Below are 17612 nucleotides of genomic sequence, written 5' to 3'. Positions count from 1 at the left end.
GAGTTATTGTGAGAACGAAATGTTATAATATATACCCAAGCCTCTGGTTCACAGAAGATGCTTAACAAATTGTAGTTCCCTTCCTTTCTTGTCTCCCTTTGGAGAATTTAACCTATCAGTTCCTTTTTGCATGCTGGAAAGCAAGTATATTTTACAAAACCAAGAAAATAGACTCTGTGCCTTCCAACCACAAGAGTACCTACCTTTAGCTGTGTTCTAAGAAGCCAGCAGTGTTTGAGTGGTGTTATATAGAGTAGTTGTGTGCCCTATACCTGAATTTCCTTTTTCGAATCGTGAAAATCCTCGTTATTATTTGAATACCATTTTGGGGATTGCTTGTTCTGTAGTATTTTTGTATGTTTCATGTGGATTAGCATTTATATTGGATGAGCATTTGTGGTTCCTTTCAGAATTCTTTACATTTTAGAAATCTGTAAATAATAGGAAGCTACCGCCATTCCCTGAGAAAAAACGATCTGTGTGCAAATAGTAAATCATGATGTTGTACACCAGAAGCTAATATAGTGCTGTGTCAGTTATACCTCAAATTTTTAAAAAGGAAAGGTCAGAGTGATTTGTCAGATAATTTTATTATTCAAATAAGATAAAAAGCATTAAAAAATAGCAAAGTGCAAGTGTATTCATTTTGATTGACAGTCTCTGAAGCCTTTTTTGTGTTTCCTAAACTGACATTCTCTAAAACATTTGCCCTTCTATTTTGTTTGGGGTTTTGTTTGTTTGTTTGTTCTCCTTAACAATCAGAATAATTTATTTATATTTTTAAAGAATATTCAAAAAATGTGCTTGTGGCTGGTGCTCACTTTTGATTCTGTGTTTTTCTCTCGGAGCAGTTCAAGATCAGTAATGCCAAAATGCTCGCTCATAAAATTATCCAAGTTCAGGATGTCTTAAACACCGGTCAGGCCTTTTTCTTCCTATTACTGATTCTCGAAATCACAATCTCGCTTCATAATTAGTTTATCATTTCGCCGACTGGAAAGCTGTTGTTTATAACTTAAATTTTCTTCTGTTTTGGCAGAGGTGGTGTTTGTCTATTAGTTTGATTTTGAGATTAAGCAGATGCAAAAGAAATGTTCTCTTGAATGCAAACAGTACGATAGTTTTGACATATCTCGTTGAAATATTTCAAAAGCTCAGTTGTACCAGGTAAAACTGGTGAATGGCATCCCAACCTGGAGCATCCTTGCTTGCCCACACTTGAACAACCTGGCGATTGTGAGCTAGAAATTAGGTCACAGAAGGTGAGTATGTATTTGCTGAGGGTAGGATGAGGAGCGGAGAGCTGGCTGCCGCTCCAGAGTGTGACAGGCCCTGTTCTTCTCTCTCACCACGTCGCTCTCTGATGTCCTGAGAACTTTGAACAGATCGCGAGTGTGTGTCCCATATAGTTTTATAATACAAAAGTATTAAAGTAAAGAGGAAGAGGAGGAGAAGGAGAACAAGTCTGATCGCCAGCATGAGATCACAAATGTAAACCTGCAGGTGCTGGCTGCAGTTCCACCGCAGCACGTCCTTCTTTATACCTGCATTTTTCCGCCTTTGTTTAAATATTCAACCTGTCCAACCTGTTTGGGCTGAACAAGCTGGTGCTAGCAAACGTCTAAACGTGCCCACTCACTGTCAACGTTTTTCTGATTTGTTAAGGAAGGTGATTAGCAATAAAATCTGCCCCCACTCCTCTACTAAACAATGAACCAGCAGCACAGAAACCTTAGCATATGTATGTGTCACACTGGAACCCACTTGGGTGTGTGTGCGCACCCGTGGGCCTTTCTCCTTTGCTTCCTCCAAGACTCTGGGTTGATGGAGAGCCTGTTGGCCTTCAGTGAGGAGGGATTTCGTATTTCCTTAAACTAGAGATTCAGTTGCATAATTAGTTCATTGGTATGTGGTGTCAGCACTTAATTCTTATTCTTTACGCTTATATAACCCAGCTCACTCAAGAGGATCGTTCTAATTCTACAGGTGGGAAAATTGAGGTCTGCAACGTTATGTGGTTCAGCTAAGATCAGAAGCAAATCTTGGACCCTTCTTCCTGAGCACCTTCTCTTTCTGGGTTCCTGTTGTTAGAACAGCATACTTCTCTTTCTGCAACATTATTTGATGATGTTGTCATCTGTGGCAAGCAAAAGCCATGCGTACCATATTCATCCCATTTTAGATAAAAGCAGGGGCTCTGTTGCCTAGTTGGTTTTTTCAGGTGACATTTCTCTTTAGATTAATTTTCATTCTCTTTCAAATCAGAGATGAAATGATCTTGGTACCCTGTTCCTTCTCAGCTATTTTTTACAGCCTCTAAATAATATAAAATGGTGTCCCCATAGGGGTGATGACTTTCTTTTTCATGGTGTTCCATCTCTGCTTCCACCGCCCACACCTTCCATTTCCCTCTTTGGCGTGGCAGGCCATCTCAAAGGGCCTGGCCTAAGCATTTTTTGTTCCTTTTTTGGAACAAGTGTCTGAGGAGCAGCAAACAGTGACTTGGCACCACCTTATTATGGAGATAATCATCTCTTCCTCTTCTGCAAGAAGAAAGAGGATGTGAATAACTAGCTTCTGCCATCTTAAGAAAGCTAAAGCAAATTCCTTCAGAGTTGAAGTGTTAAAAGGTCTTGGTGACTTGAGCATTTTTATTCTACCATGAAGTTTAGGCTTAGGGATTGGCTTGACTGTAGTTTTTTAGTCATTTGCCACAGAAGGGCATTCTCCAGCCGTAGGGGTGGTGATTGTTTCCCTCAGAGGTAATGGCTTGAGCTGATGAGGCCCTTTTGGGAATGTCAACTTCACATGGGCTCCGTCACCTAAGACTGTGAGTGCCAGAGTCCTGGGACAGGGCCGGCTCTGAGTATGTGATCAGTCTCCTGGCCTATATGGGAAATTTGAAGAAATGGAAGGAGTACAGTGTGGGGAAAGAGAAGAATCCATTTCAACATGGTGGCTGCCCTAAAATAGCTAAAAGAAAGTGAACTTTCTACTTATCATTTCTCCGGATTAACACAGGGAAGGTCCAGGCAGGCCAGTAGCAGCTTTGCATGAATGAGAAGGTGCTCGTTGGGTAAGAGAGAGGTCAACTCATCCAACCTCTGAGGCCTTTCAATTGTCTTTTAAGAATCTATTTTATATGGAAATATGTGCTATGTATTTTTGTGGATATATACAGGTGTCCAGGGAGCCAAGTAATATATGGAGAATGTTATAACAAATAAAAATTTATTTTAACAAAACAAGAGCAGGCAAAGGAAAAATTATACAAAGGGTTTTGGGTATACTAATTCAAAGACATGGCAGTTAGGAACAGATCTAGAATCAAGGTTTTGTACAGGTTGATATTTATTGACATGGGCCGCCTGCCAAGCTCCCTGTACTGTTTGAAAGTCAGGAAAGGAGGAAGGAGCTTTAAAATGAGCGGTGAAGGGTCCTCCGTTTTCGAAGTAGACAAGCAATTAGAAAACATTGTACCTCAATTCCGTTTCAAGGTCAGCAGCTTCCAGTATCAATGTGGAAATGTAGAGGGGAGGAATGCAACAGCCAAAAGGTTATCTTTCTCCTACCTGAAGTGTGGCTGGAAGATTGGGAACATTAAGGAAGAAATATTCTTTAGGAGTCATCCTCCCAGCCTTGTCCATCAATGAGTCAGTGTTTGTACCAAGGTCTTACCCAAGACCAAGATGGAGAGGGAATTGCCTTCTCAAACATGACAAAGGAGACAGGAGCTGATGGGACAGGAGAGCAGAAGTGGGGATCCATCCAGAACTGCACCCTTGAGTTGAGGTTGGAGAGCAGCTCTGGGCTGAGGAGTGTTAAGAGATAGCGCAAATGCAATTGTTAATGAGTAATGTGAAACTGAATCCCAGGCACACCTCTACTTTGAATTAAGATTCTTTAACTTTTCATGCACTTTAGATTTATGGCTCCATAGAGTGTCTGGCTACAGTCAACAAAGCTACAGTCAACCACCCTTATCTTTTGCTCCTGAGTGGAGGCAGAGGCAGCAGGAGTAAACTTGAGTGTTATTACTAAGGTGCAAAGCTTCCCTTAGCCTATGTTAGTCACAGTGCTGGCGTCAGAGGTCATGGAATCTTACTGGCTCCTGGTGCGGTAGGCACAGGATCTCAGCATTTCACTAAGTGCATTTCAAGAGCTCTGGGGACAGCTTGGCCAAGGTGTTCCCACAGCCAGCATGCAGACAGCAGAGACGCCTCTCTCAGGTTTGCACTTCATGCGAGGCTGACTTCTACATCTTTATGGGAGTGCTGTCTCCTTGGTCAGCAAGGCTGCTTACACTATTGTCCAACCTTCCTCCGCACCCGGGCACAGCTGGTGTGACCTGCCTTCTGGATAAGCATGACTGAACCTGAACAACACCCGAATTACTAGAAGGTACCTTTGAGCGCAAAGGTGGAGCCACACTGGGAATGGCTTGGTTGATACCATGCCATCCTTTCCCTACCCCCACTCCCACCCCCAAGTCCATCTCCATCCTCTGTCTTCACTCCCCATCCCCTTATTTGCTGGCACAAGACTTGGTTGACATTACAGGTGTCACTCACAGCTCCCCACCCTTAAACTCCCCCTCAAAACATACACACATCTTTCTGGAGGCTTACTTTTCTTTGGCCCAAAACATAGGTTGTAGAGCTGCGATGCTTCTAAATCTCACTCATTCCCTCTTTGTTTATCACAAGGCTTTATTGGAAAAGCAAAGCTAATACAGAGTACAGGTAGGGGTGGAGATGTATCTATAATCAGGCCGTAAAATCCTGTTGGAGCCTGTTGACTTCAGTTTGGCCGCCTGGAGGCCTGAGTGGTGCTGTGTGCTATTTGTGTATAGTTTGTGTCCTTTGTCCTGAAAGAATGACCTTCCTTATAATGCTATTCACTTGGAGGATCAAATAATTCAGCTCTTAGATTTATGAAACCTATGAGGAAATTAAGACTGAAAAGTTAGCAAATACTGGAATAATCTAGATCTCACTTGAGCTTTGACCTTCACACGTAAGTTAGATTTGGGAAAATTTGAAGAATGGTTGAAACTTGCCTTGACATCTTCTACTAGATGATCCTTTAAATTGAGAGTTTTCCAAATGATTTTACCCCAAATATTTTATGAATGTTAAACATCACAACGTTTTTTGTTAGGTATTTATACTGCTCAATTTGCGCAGGGACTGCTGGTATGTTGTCAAGTGAGCCTGGGAGAGGTTTAATGTTTACATCCAAAAAAAAATGTCATTGTCTTAGATAGTTAACTAGACCCACAGACAGTATGAAGGGTTAGAATTTCCCTGTGATCCAATGACTCTCACACTTGACCTGGCATGAGTATCATCACCTGGAAGGCATATGGAAACCCAGAGTGCAGGGACCAGGCCTGAGAACTCGCATTTGATTTGTAATGGGTTCCCCGGGTGATGCCAGTGCTGCTCATCAGAGGACCACAGTTTGAAAATCAGTACTCTGGAAAACTGATAGTATTCTCCTGAGAATTTTACAGATGTAGAAACTGAAGCTGAGGTCACCTAAATAATTTGAGGAGTCTCCATGGTTACTAGATGGTAAAACTAGAATATAGCTTCTAACATGTCTCACACCTCTGAGGCTACCCCAAGTCTTCATTGGCATCATATGGTCTATCTCCTATACCATCTTCCACTAAAATTTGCTTTTTCATCTATCCCCATTCCTGCTTGCTTCTCAGAGCAAGCCAGTGCTTGAATGGTTGAGTTTACCTCCATTTCCAAATCTGCATATTTACATACCTAAGAAAAGTCAGCAGAGGGTTCCTGTATTTGGAACTGGAACCAATGAAGTTCAGGAAGGAAAGGAGGGATGTGCTTTAGAAATGGGTCTGTCTCCTTTGCCTGCTTTACTAGATTGGCATGCAGCTCTTTTACAAAGTGTATTTGTTTTGGCTCTGGTATATTCTATATTCTTGCAGCTAACCCACCCTAGCTACAATGGATCTTTTCACATTTTAGAAAATGACTGATTATATTTACAGGAGGAAATAAATATCCATCCCAAAATTCAAAGTAGACTCCTATCAAGTGCTTAAAAGTACTCAGATTTAGACTTTTTTCCTAGTTTAAGAAACATCTGCAATATTTGTTTTGGTTCATTACTGTAAAAGCCCCTCCTGGTGTTATGAATGAGAGAAAACTACTTGACTCCTGAAAGAGTTCTGATAAAATTCCTTCCTAAGACCACGGTGTGGCAGGATTTCTATATTAATGTGGCATGCCTCCAAAAGAAAATTCTAGAGTTTTATGCTAAAAGCAGTCACTTATTTTGACTTTAATTTCTCTCTACTATAAATGTAGATGTGTTTGAATGCCTGAACACAGATTAATTCCAATAGAGAAAAACTTAGCATGTGTCCTCATTTGGGGTGTTTTTCATTAAAGTCTCTTCAGTATAGCGCTATTTATAGTCTCTTATCAAGTTCGCTAGCATTAAACCCTAGTAAATTGTAAGATGTCTTGGAAACTGAAGACATATGTTGTAATACGGCAAGTATAACAGGTTTTCTGCATATACTTCATCCTTCCTTTCATTCAGTGATTCAGCAAATACTTATTCATTTCATTTGTTTTCATCCATTCAACCATTTGGCAGGTATTTATTGACTACCTACTATGTGCTGCCAGGGACTAGTGCAGAGAACAGGGGAGAGAGGATTCTTTCTGTAATGGAACTTATTTTCAATTGAGGCCGAGGGAAAGTCCAACAAGTAAATACACGATATTTGCAATTACTACTGTGTGCTGTAAAGAAAGTAAAAAAAACGTAGACTCGTGAGCATCTGCAAGAGTGGGGTAGGCCACTTGACGAGAAACATGAATGCCAGGTGCCAGCCCTCAAAAGTCTGGTGGAGCAGCCCGAGGGTCGGACTAGTTGGAAAGGTTTGAAGAACCCAGAGAGAGCTAGTATGTCTAAAAAGGCTGTGGGATTGGGTTTGGGTGCTAACAAACGAGGTCAGAAAAATAGGCCGAGACCAAATTTCCTTCTACGAATGGTACTGTCAGAGGCATTTAAACAGAGGAGTGGTATGATTTGATCCATGTTTTAGAAGCTTACTCTGCCTGCTGTGTAGAGAGTGGACAGTAGGAGGGCAAAGAAGAAAAGCAAGGTGGTGAGTTTAAAATATTAAGACCAACTGGTTGAAAATTCTGTGGTTAGTGTTATTGCACTGTATCCATCTGTGAATTGTGATACATCAATACCTATACATAAATCTTTGCACATTCTTCCAATTATTATTCTTTGAGACAAATTCCTAGAAGTGCAATTGATGAGATAAGAGAGTGTACATATTTAAAATTTGGTCCCTCTTGCTCAGCCACTTTGCAGAAGGGCTATTATTATTACCAGTTTTCACTCCTGTCAATAATGTGTTAAGAGTTCCAGTACATGTGTTGTGGTGATACTGCAAGGGTAACATATTCTGCACGTATTTCATTCATGTATCCATCCATCTCTCTAGTCAGTGATTCAACAAATATTTATTCACCCACTTAGCCTTTTGGCAGATATTTATTGACCACCTACTAGGTGTCACCAGGGACTAGTGAAGAGAACAAGAGAGATACTTTACCACACCGACATTGCATATTTCTCATCCTTGCCAATCTGAGAGGTATGAAAGGTGTTAACTGTTTAGGGTACAGAATGGAGGAGACGTGGCTCGATAGTTTGAATGAAGAAATCATGGGGATCTTAGTAGGAATGGAGGGTGCAATGTTGCCATTACATACTCAGAAAGATATTCTAGCTCTGTTTACACAGCCTCTGGAGGTGGTGGGCCCAGTCCTGTGGCTTTCACTCAGACTACATCCAAATTGATGTTCACTTCTGATCCAGCATTTTATGAAGGACATTTACAAACTGGAGCGTAATCCCAGGTTAGTAGTGATTGGTATAATTCAGTGGACTTGGGCCTAGTTGAAGGAGCTGGAGTATTGTTTTAATGAAATGCAGTCATCTTCCTGAACTACTGGAAGAGCTGTCACATAAAAGAGAATATAGAATGATTCTGTGTTGTCCCCCAGGACAGGTAGACTTTAAAGGAAGAATGGAATTTTTGACTCAACATGGGGAAGATGGTTTTAGTAATTAGCACTGTTAAAAATGGAGAAGTCCTTGTGGCTGGAAGTATTCAAGCAGACTAAATGATGGTCTCTCCAGTGTGCTGTGGAGAGGACTTTCTGTGCTGAGTGGGAGATTGGATAGCATCTCAGCTTCCTCCCAGTTTTGAGGCTTGTTGTAATTTATTGATTCTTAAGATACCTGGAAGTTAGATGAATTAGCCCTTGAAATAAAACCTAAGACAAAAACAGACCCAGGCTTTCTAAAGAAGAGGAATAGAATTGTCTCCTCCCCACCAGCCCTCTTCTCTGTTTTGGTAACATTCCGTGGGAAGAAGGCCATGACTGGCTCATCATGGTGACTCGCCCCACTTCCTGTGAGCATTTAGAAGGAAATGGACAGCTAAGATTGCCGTTCCTGCTATCAGAGGCCAGGGAAGAAAAGTAGGGGTCATGGTGGGGAGAATCTTTTAACTACAGATCTCACCCGACTTCAGAAATTACTGGAGCTTCCAACTCTGGCAGTTCAGCTATTGACTGAATTAAGTTCTTAAATGAGCCTGCAGCTGTTGGTCACCATGTAGCTGAAAGGAAAGATTGGCAACACCCCATGTCTTGGTCAGGAACTGGAGGTTTAACCCTAGAATGGAACATTGCTTGGGCTTCAAACCTGGGGCTCTAGCTGGGCTCAGTAGGAAATTTGGAGTGGGTGGATGTGTTCAGCAGCCTTGTACTTGCCACCAGGCCCTTGAGTGAGACTGCTTTGACCTGGTCTCCTCTCCCTGCCTTTGGTAGTTCACAGTTCAGGGGAAGCCCCAGTTTTTCAGAATAAGACAGGCAGGACTGGAGGTGGGGAATGTTCTGTGACTGACCTTGGGCCCTTCACTCCCTGATGAAACTTGGTTATTGGTTTTGTACCAACTGCTAGACCTTAGGCCACAGTTACTCGGAAAGGAAGTGTTCAGGTTCAGGTTCAAGCCGTAAGATTGTAGCCCGTGATCTAAAGGCTTGGCCTGAAAAGGTATTTTTTAAATTGATTTTGAGTGATTTATTGAAAGGATGGTTTTGGTACTAATTTACATCCCTTAGTATTATCATACTTCCTCAATTCTTACATGCTGTGAAAAAAAAAAAATTTTTTTTTTTACATTTCTAAAGTTGGAATGTCCCTCCAAATGCTGAAAATAAGTGATGGTCTCCTTAAATCACCTTAGACTTGAGCAGGTACTTAGAAAAGCACTGTTTATTTCCATGAACTTTCCCGAGACTTTAAGTAACCAAAAACTAGTAACAAAGCTTCCTTCCCTAATAATCGAAGTGAAGAACTCTGTGGACGTGGGCATGATGGTTGTGATTCTTTTCCATTCTCTCCCACTGTGTGTTTCTGTTCCACCATACTGATTCCCACTAAGGAAGCAGAGGTTTGGCCTGAGTCTCCTTCCCTGAGGCCCATTTCCTCAAAAGTTAGGCCACATCCAACCTGCTGACAGATGGTTGGGCTGGTGCTCTTTGGGCAGGGGGCTAATGTGGAGTCCCCTCCACATTCTAGAGTATGTCTGTAGAACCAGAACAAGAGCAGTCAGCGTCTTACTTCCACATGCTCAGAAAAACACGGGTATCGCAGGACAGGGGTTACGTGAGGGAAAGGTGTTATCTTAGCAATGTCATTGACGCCAGTGGCCTGAGAGCCTGAATTGTTGCTACTCCTGGTAAGTATGACAGGGTGGTTTATGAAAACTTTGCTGTCTTTTTCTATTCCTAAGAACTTCTCCATTATGATAATCTTTTCTAAAAGAGCTATTTATAAAAAGCTATGGCTACATTCCTACTTCTGGCACAGTTTAACCCTGGTCAAAGATGATGATGATGGTGGTGATGATTGTCGTTAGGAAACCTCGACCTTTTACGTCACAAAGTAAGGAAATTGAGACTATTTTTTTGTAATGTCATTCTTTCCCTGTAGGTCTTGGGACCTTGTTAGGATGTTTGTTTTAGAACTTGATAAAGTTAGATTACTTAAATCAGGTCACCATAAAACCCTCTTTATAATACGTATATATGTATACAAATTGTATGTATATGTGCTAGTTACTTATATGTGTATTCCTAGTCCCGTAGATGTCAGGGTCGCAACATGTAATTAACTCACTTCATTGTCCTAGCTACTCTCATGATCTGTTAATCCATGTAATACCATGAACAACATGGAAAGGCTTTCAGGACTTAATAAGCACTCCAGATATTTGCTCTGTCACCACTTCTCACATTTACCCCTAACATGCTTCAGAAGGCAGAAGAGAGAGAACATACACTAACTGGTACATGGAGGTGTGAGTTCCAGGGGGCAAATACAAAGTAATTACTTGGTTAATTACTTGGTTAGCTTCTAGGAATTCTTTATGGAAGAATATTTTGTCTGCATTAGAACTGGTCATCAGATAGTTTGTTTTCATCTCATTAGTGCCAGTGAAGTTCACGAATGTCTCTCAATAGGTAACAAGGCATTAAGCAACATTTTTTGGATAGCCCTTGCAAGAGCTTCAAGAGGGGTTCAGGTTATAAGGTTTTAAAAAGACAGAAGTCACTGTATAAATTATACTCCCTACCTCTTAAGAAAATTTACCAATCCCTAATGATAAAATATAGAAAATTCCAAATAAACCAATTCAGTTTTTTGCTAAATCACATTGTGTTTGTGTGTGTGTGTGTGTGTGTGTGTTTGTGCTCTCCAGACATATGAAGATTCATGAAAAGGACCCTAACAGTGCTACAGCTGCAGCACCTCCATCCCCACTGAAACGTAGGCGGCTATCATCCAAAAGGAAACTGAGTCATGATGCTGAGTCGGAGAAAGAAGACCCAGCACCTGCTAAAAAGGTCCTTTCTGCTCCCAACACAGATGCGCCTAACCACAGGACTTGTGGCAGAAATACCTCTAGTCTTTATTTTCGCAGTTTGGGGACCTGGCAGACATCCATCCTAAGCTTTTAACTTTTGTTTTTTCACACTGTTTTGTAAAGTGTCTGCAGAAAAACGTACCTTTGCGCTTCCTCTGTGGAGCCTCCTCACTGAGCCCACTGATGAAATGTAGAGCTTGCTCCACTGTTTGGTGCTTTTTTTGTTTTTTCAGCTAGGATGGAAGTTTCATAAGTGTTAGGGACTCTTTTGTCCTCTTTTATTCCCAGTGCCTGTCAGATGCTAGGTGCTCTTATAAATATTTGTTGAATGAATGAGTGGGTTGAGGGTGAATAGAAGGATAGGTGGACGGATGGATGGTAGAATTCAGCAAGTATTGTTATATGAATAAAGGACTGGTCAGTAGCATTTTTAATACCTAGGAGGGAGGCATCCTTTTCTCTTTAGATAGCCTCTGGATTTCATGTTGTCTTCAGAAGCAAATTCATGTGGGAGGCCTCTTTCATGACTTCACTTTTTTTTTTCCCCCCTAAGATGGTAGAAGATGGGAAGTCAGGTGACCTGGAAAAGAAAGCTGATGAAGTTTTTCACTGCCCAGTATGTTTCAAGGAGTTTGTTTGCAAGTATGGACTGGAGACCCACATGGAGACCCACTCAGATAACCCACTAAGGTAGGAGAAAGGGTGGAATGTACCTGTCCCCTGGAAGCTCTTTTCCATTCCTGTTTGTTCTGGCATATGACACATCCTTATTTCCCATTACTCCACACTCAGCTGAAATGACTTGGATATGATGACGTTAGTAAGGCCTTTCAGAATGGTGTGTGGTGTGGGGAAGAAGTAGGGCTGAAGGGTGTGAGAGAAGGCGGCTGTAGCCACAGGATGTGTTTACTGAGGTTCAGTCTGCTTCCTTCACTCTCAACGAGGCCCCTGAAACCATCACCACGAGCTCCTGCTGCATGGGGAGTCTCCTCTCACAGGGGGCTTTTGGGCAGCAGACACATTGTCTTCACAAAAGGTGTTGCAACCCACATGATTGTTAGCTGTGCATGAGTTTGTAATAAGGACACGAAAGGCATACCAGCTGTCCGTGGGTGTTTGGACTGGACTGGACTGGTAGCACAGAACACTAAGAACGCATTTTGGGGTAAGTCCAAGTTCTATTTTGCGTAAGACATTCAACCTAAAGTAAAGCCCATCACAGAAGAACAGTGATAGGTAGGTGCTCGTTCTGCTGGTCTAGCTTCAATTTTAGGACTCTACTGGTTTTAGTTTTTCTGATCCTCAGCCTCCCCAGGCAGAAAACGTAGATGGTAATGTGACTTTCCAGCAAAGTGTGGGGTTCTGAGGGGCAGGGTACTCAGCTTTCTTTCTCTATCTTCTCTGAGAACTTTTTCATCAGGCAGAAAGTCCTGTGTTCTTAGCTTGAAACCTCTTCCTGCAGAACTGCCACTTTTAAAATCTATGCCATAGTTTTTAAGCACTGAAAAGAACAGCGCCATCGGGGAATCTCTGGTACAGTACAAAGCTGGAAAGTAGCATGTCTGCCAGGGTCACCTAGGGCAGAAGCGAGCACTTACATGGCTGCAGCTTGGGTTTCAGAAGACGGCTTGGGAGGGTAGAAATCTGGACATCTGTGTGTGTGACTCACCGGTATATGGACCACATTTCCTTCCTGAAGACATGTGTTTGGTTGCGACTTAGGAGTGAAAAGGTCTGAGCAAGCTGAAGAGAGAAGACGTTCATGTTGGATGGGGGGAGCCTAATTGTATAGTAACTTAAAGCCATGTCAGATATCATAATCCTTAATCATATTAGCTTGACCTTTCTCCATTAAAGGGAAAAAGGATTTATGAAGAGTTTTAACCACTGAGCAATTGAAGTGCTATAAAATGTCTTTACATAACTCCCCCGTCTGAGGAAGTTGCACGATGTGTGGGAGCGAGCATGGACCTGTTGTCCAGACCCCTGGATCCCAGTTTCATCTCTGCTCACTTGGGACTTCGACCAGCTGCATATGAACCTCGAAGGAGAGCTGGACCAGATAACCTCTGTGTTCCCTTTCAGGCCTTAAATTCTGTGATTCCAAAACCTGTCTCCAAACAGTTGTTCTTCTGTCTACCAAGAAAAAGCATTTAGCTCTTCTTTGTATAGGGCCTATAGTTCTGTGAGATTTACGAACTTGTCTTCATGGTTTCATTAATGTCCACAGCATCTCCAGGATGTGGGCTTGTGGTGGGTGATGAATATTAAATAGTTCTCTAGACTGAGGACCTGAGCAAAACAGAGGTGAAGTTACCAGATGAGCTTCACATGGCCAGTCACGGACAAAGGCAAGGATAGCGCATAGGACCCCCAACTCCCATTTCTGCCAAACAGCCTCTGACCGAATACTGCAAAGTAAACACACTGCTCCCTCCTATGTTTTATTTCACATCATACTTTATTCTGTGCTCAGATATCATTAAGAACTACCCATTTGCCCCCTTTCAGATAATTCTATCCTACAGGGAAAATAACTTGACTCTCCAGAGAGATTTCTGGGTGACTGCAGCCTCCACAACACCGTGTATAGCAGTGGGAGATGAAAGTCTCAAGTCTCCCCTTCTTAAATGCTAGCCTGGACATGGGTATGGATTCTTCTGGAGCAGGGCCTTCTGGACGAGCACCTACTCCGGAGACAGGCTGGGCTTGCTACCCAGGGTGGATTGAGATAGGAATTGCACTGACACTGGTTGTTCCTTTCTGCACAGTTTGGTGGTTAATTCACTTATCATTATCATGACTCTAAGGCCACCAGAGTAGTCAACAGGCTATGAATCTGAAACTTAAGTCCTGCCTGTTTTCCTTGCCTACTCTGTAGTTTGGTGAGGGGTTGACTGGAGAGTTTTTGTTGCCTGGCAGCCTTCCCTCTCACTGGAGCCCCTGGACCATGCACCCAACAGTGCCTGGCAGTGGCCATTAAGAAGGGGTTGCCTTGTGTCCATTGTGGGGAACAAGCAGGCCGTCCCCTGTGTAGTGGCTTTTGCTAGGTGGGGTGGGGCTTATGTCTAGAAACCAAAAGGAGTTGATTACAGAACATAGTTAATTTCCCTTTTCTCCTTTCTGCTCTGCTGTTCCACATAATAGCCTGCTATCGGAGGGAGGCCATTGGGGCAGGCAGGAGCCGGCAGGGCCCAGCCAGGCAATGAACTGTGACAGGAGCTAGTGGGAGAAACTGCTTGTTAACCCAGAGCTAAAATAGACACCATCTCCATTTGCAAACCCCAAAGGCAGCAGAACCACAGTGGGATGGACGCTACCAGTTTAAACAGAAAGTTTGTAACTCAAAACAGCTGTTGGCTTCTCTCTCTCCTGCCATTACACCCCCACCCCCAAAGCTGGCAAGGTGCCTGTTGTTCTTAACAAAAAGTATTGGAAATCCAAACTTGTATAAATGCTGAAGCCGATCTCCATTCTCTTGTGTTTTAAATTAATGAAGTATCAACATACAGCAAAAAGAAGACACGAAGCTGCTTGTACTGATTCTTGTTCTTGGTATCCGTTATTGCTTGCACCCTGGCATGACCAGAGATAAATCAGCCCCTCTGGACAGCTCCCCAGACAAGGAGAAACACAGGGCTTATTGAGAACTGGCATTTGGAATTGGAGGTGACAGACAAGAGTGTTCAGCGAGCAGGTGGATGCAAAGAGGACATCCCTATGTGAGGATATTTCAGGGTGTTGAATGTCTTCCTTGGTTATAAGAATAGAACAGAGTAACAGGCCGTACACTGCTGCGAGTAAAGTTAGCTGAGAGGGAAGTCCAGGTCAGCACTGACGAGTACAAGTAGGATGAGAGCCATGTGTATCATTTTAAATTTTCTAGTAGCTACTTAAGAAACAGGTGAAATCGATCATGCTTTGTTGATTATACCAGTATGTTCCAAATATAATGTCAGCATAGACACGGTATAAAAATTGTCAGTGATACGTTTTACATTCTTGTTTACATACTAAGTCTTTGCAATCCAGGGTGTGTGGTTTGATCACAGGCCATCTCAGTTTGAACAGGTGTATCTCAAGTGCTCAGCAGCTCACCATACAAGTGCAGGTCTAACACAAGGCCACCTATGGCAGAGAGGGTGCCAAGGCAGCGGCTTTGCTTCGGAAGCCCCTGGTCTTATGTATGAATGGCTTCTCTCAGGCTGACCAGGGCAGAATGGCCAGAATGGCAGCTGGTCACCGTGGCAATATAGCTGCAGCTGGGGGCAAAATTTGGCAAAAGCTGTATAATCTTACATGGTTTCTTGATTAAAGGAGATAGGGTAATAAATAATTTTTAAATTACTTTAGTTAAAATGGACCCAGGAAATGATTGAATGCTTATTATGTGTCAGGCATTTGACCAGACTTGAGGAAAAAAATGGTGACATTGGAGATAGGGCCCTTTATGGACCAGTAAGAAAACAAGTAAAGGAGTGGTTATAAAACAAAGCAAAGGGGTGGGGGGTCCCTTTATGGCCAAGGGGTGCATGGGAGCCTATTGTCCAAACAGAGGGAGCCTGATCTGGCGGCTGGGGTGAAGCTTTCCTCAGCACTTTACATCAGATGTCATGGGGCGCTTCACTGCATTTCCTCCAGTAGAGGCCATCCTCGCTCTGATCAAATTATTGATTTTGTCTGTGAGGTGATTTTAAATTTTAACGTGATGCTCTTAAATCTATGCCAGAAATTAGTATGTGGGGAACCCAAGTGGGCTCTGACAGGCATGGCTGTGTGAGGGGAGGTTAAGTGCTGCTGCAGGCGTGGAGGGTAAGCTGGGGGCCACGCCTCATGTTGGTAGCAGAAAGAGGTACCAGAACCTTTCATCTGGATTCTTGAGTGTTCAGCTCCCTTTACTGTATCCCCCACCTCACACATACACCCATCACCTGCAGGAAGACCCTCAAACTAATTAACATGGCAATGATCCCATGCTTGTTAAGTGCCATTCTAAAAATAGGGAAAGAGTATAACAAAATATTTGTCAGCATCTTGTATTCAAGAGTCTCAGGGGTCTGAGACTCGGCCAGGTGGAAGTAGATTTAAAAGGATGCTGGTGGCTGAGAGTGGAAGGCAGGACATTCCTTCCTCCCCCTTCTGCCCCCACTTCCCAGCGGGCCTGGAAGCTGGAGGCACCTTTTTCAGGACTGCCCTCTCTCTGCCCTGCCCAAGGGGCCTCTGTGACTTGGGCTTACCCCAGCCACCTTCTACCCCGCCCCCACCGCCACTGTTGTGAAGTCCCTAGACCTGCCCTGGCTTCACGCCACACTGGTTTGGTTGAACAGTCTGAGCAGGGTGTGCAGGGTGGTGGATTCCTGGGTGTGGGGAGGGCAGGCTGCCACCCGCTGCTGGCCAGAGCCCTGTCACAGGGCCCGCACTGTTGCTCCCAGCAACTGGGAGAGATTAGTGCAGCTGTTGGATGTCAGTTCTCGGCTGGGACAGGGCTAGAGGGGAGGGTGGGCTCAAGGAGAGAGGAATGTCTGAATTGGGCAGGGCTCCGAGGAGAGGTTGTTTGTACTTAGCCCTTCTTGCCTCCGGAGACAGAGCAGGAAAAATGAAGCATGAAATCCCTTTAAAAAAGGAATGTCAGTCTCTTGATTAAAACACTATAATGAGCAAGAAATCCAGTATCTCAGGGAGGTGGTGAGGGTCGAGCAGCAGCTTTCTCAGCATGATATTTCACAGGTTCTGATGACGGGCTGGGCTTCATGCTAAGAAAGGCTCCCAGTTGAGCCCCTGTCCAGTGTCCAGGCATTAAGAATGTGGTATGAGTTATAGAAGGAGCTGGGCATCTGCAAATAACTGTCCTCTGAATGGACAGCTTAGCAGTGTAGCAGGGAGTTAAGCCACTGGCTGCATCCCAACTGCCTGGCAGCTCCACGGCCTCAGGCAAGTTGAGACTTGGTTTCCCCATCTGGGAAATGGATTTGAAGATTCTTGTGAGGATGAAGGGAGCAATTCACAGTCCTTAACAAGAGCTAAATGAATACTATTATTTGGAATGTGTCCTTTTTAATATTTTAAGGCTTGCAACATTTATAGTTACAGTTATAGTTATGGTTTTGTGCCATTCTTTGGGTGCCCCATTCCAATGAAACTGAGAAGTCAAATTCTTCCCAGGTTTCTCCCAGGTACTATATACTTGACAGGGAACATGAAAGCAGGTTGTCCTTTAGTCTTTATTGTTATAAAAAGCCACTTTTATGTAGTTTTGCTTTTGTAACAATTAGGAAACTGACTGACTATTTAAATTTGGTTTGAGTCCTGTCTACCAAATTTTGTAGTCCGCCTGTGTTGAAAGCCAGATATTTAGAAGCTTGAAGAGACTTGATACCTTTAAGTAAGAGAACCACCATCATTTTCCTTAGATTGTTGGGGAAACCTGAAATTCTAAAGAAATGTGTTTCCTGATGTTTGAAATTTGCCAAAGCATTCTTTTGAAAATATGTTTAGCATAGGAAAAAAATTATTTTTGCCCTTGATGGGGTCATCTGAAGTCCCTTAACCTGCCATGATGGTAGAATTGATAGAATGATGTAAAAGTAAGCCACCCAAGCTTTTATCGTTT

General features: G+C 43.1%; 1 protein-coding gene across 7 annotated transcripts in view; it reads left to right on the top strand.

The window, feature by feature from the left end:
- Positions 1–17612, top strand: part of RREB1 (ras responsive element binding protein 1) — a 128435-nt gene that overhangs the window by 77801 nt on the left and 33022 nt on the right. For all 7 annotated transcript variants that reach the window (XM_011367041.2, XM_023534667.1, XM_023534666.1 and 4 more), the window contains 2 exons: positions 10838–10982; positions 11556–11692. In XM_011367041.2, the coding sequence (XP_011365343.1) occupies positions 10838–10982; positions 11556–11692 (282 nt within the window). The remainder of the gene's footprint in view (positions 1–10837; positions 10983–11555; positions 11693–17612) is intronic.

This window comes from Pteropus vampyrus, unplaced genomic scaffold (genome assembly GCF_000151845.1).
Source record: "Pteropus vampyrus isolate Shadow unplaced genomic scaffold, Pvam_2.0 Scaffold129, whole genome shotgun sequence".
NCBI classification, from domain to species: domain Eukaryota; kingdom Metazoa; phylum Chordata; class Mammalia; order Chiroptera; family Pteropodidae; genus Pteropus; species Pteropus vampyrus.
The sequence above is the reverse complement of the archived record's forward strand: the minus strand, read 5'-3'. Positions and strand labels throughout refer to the sequence as shown.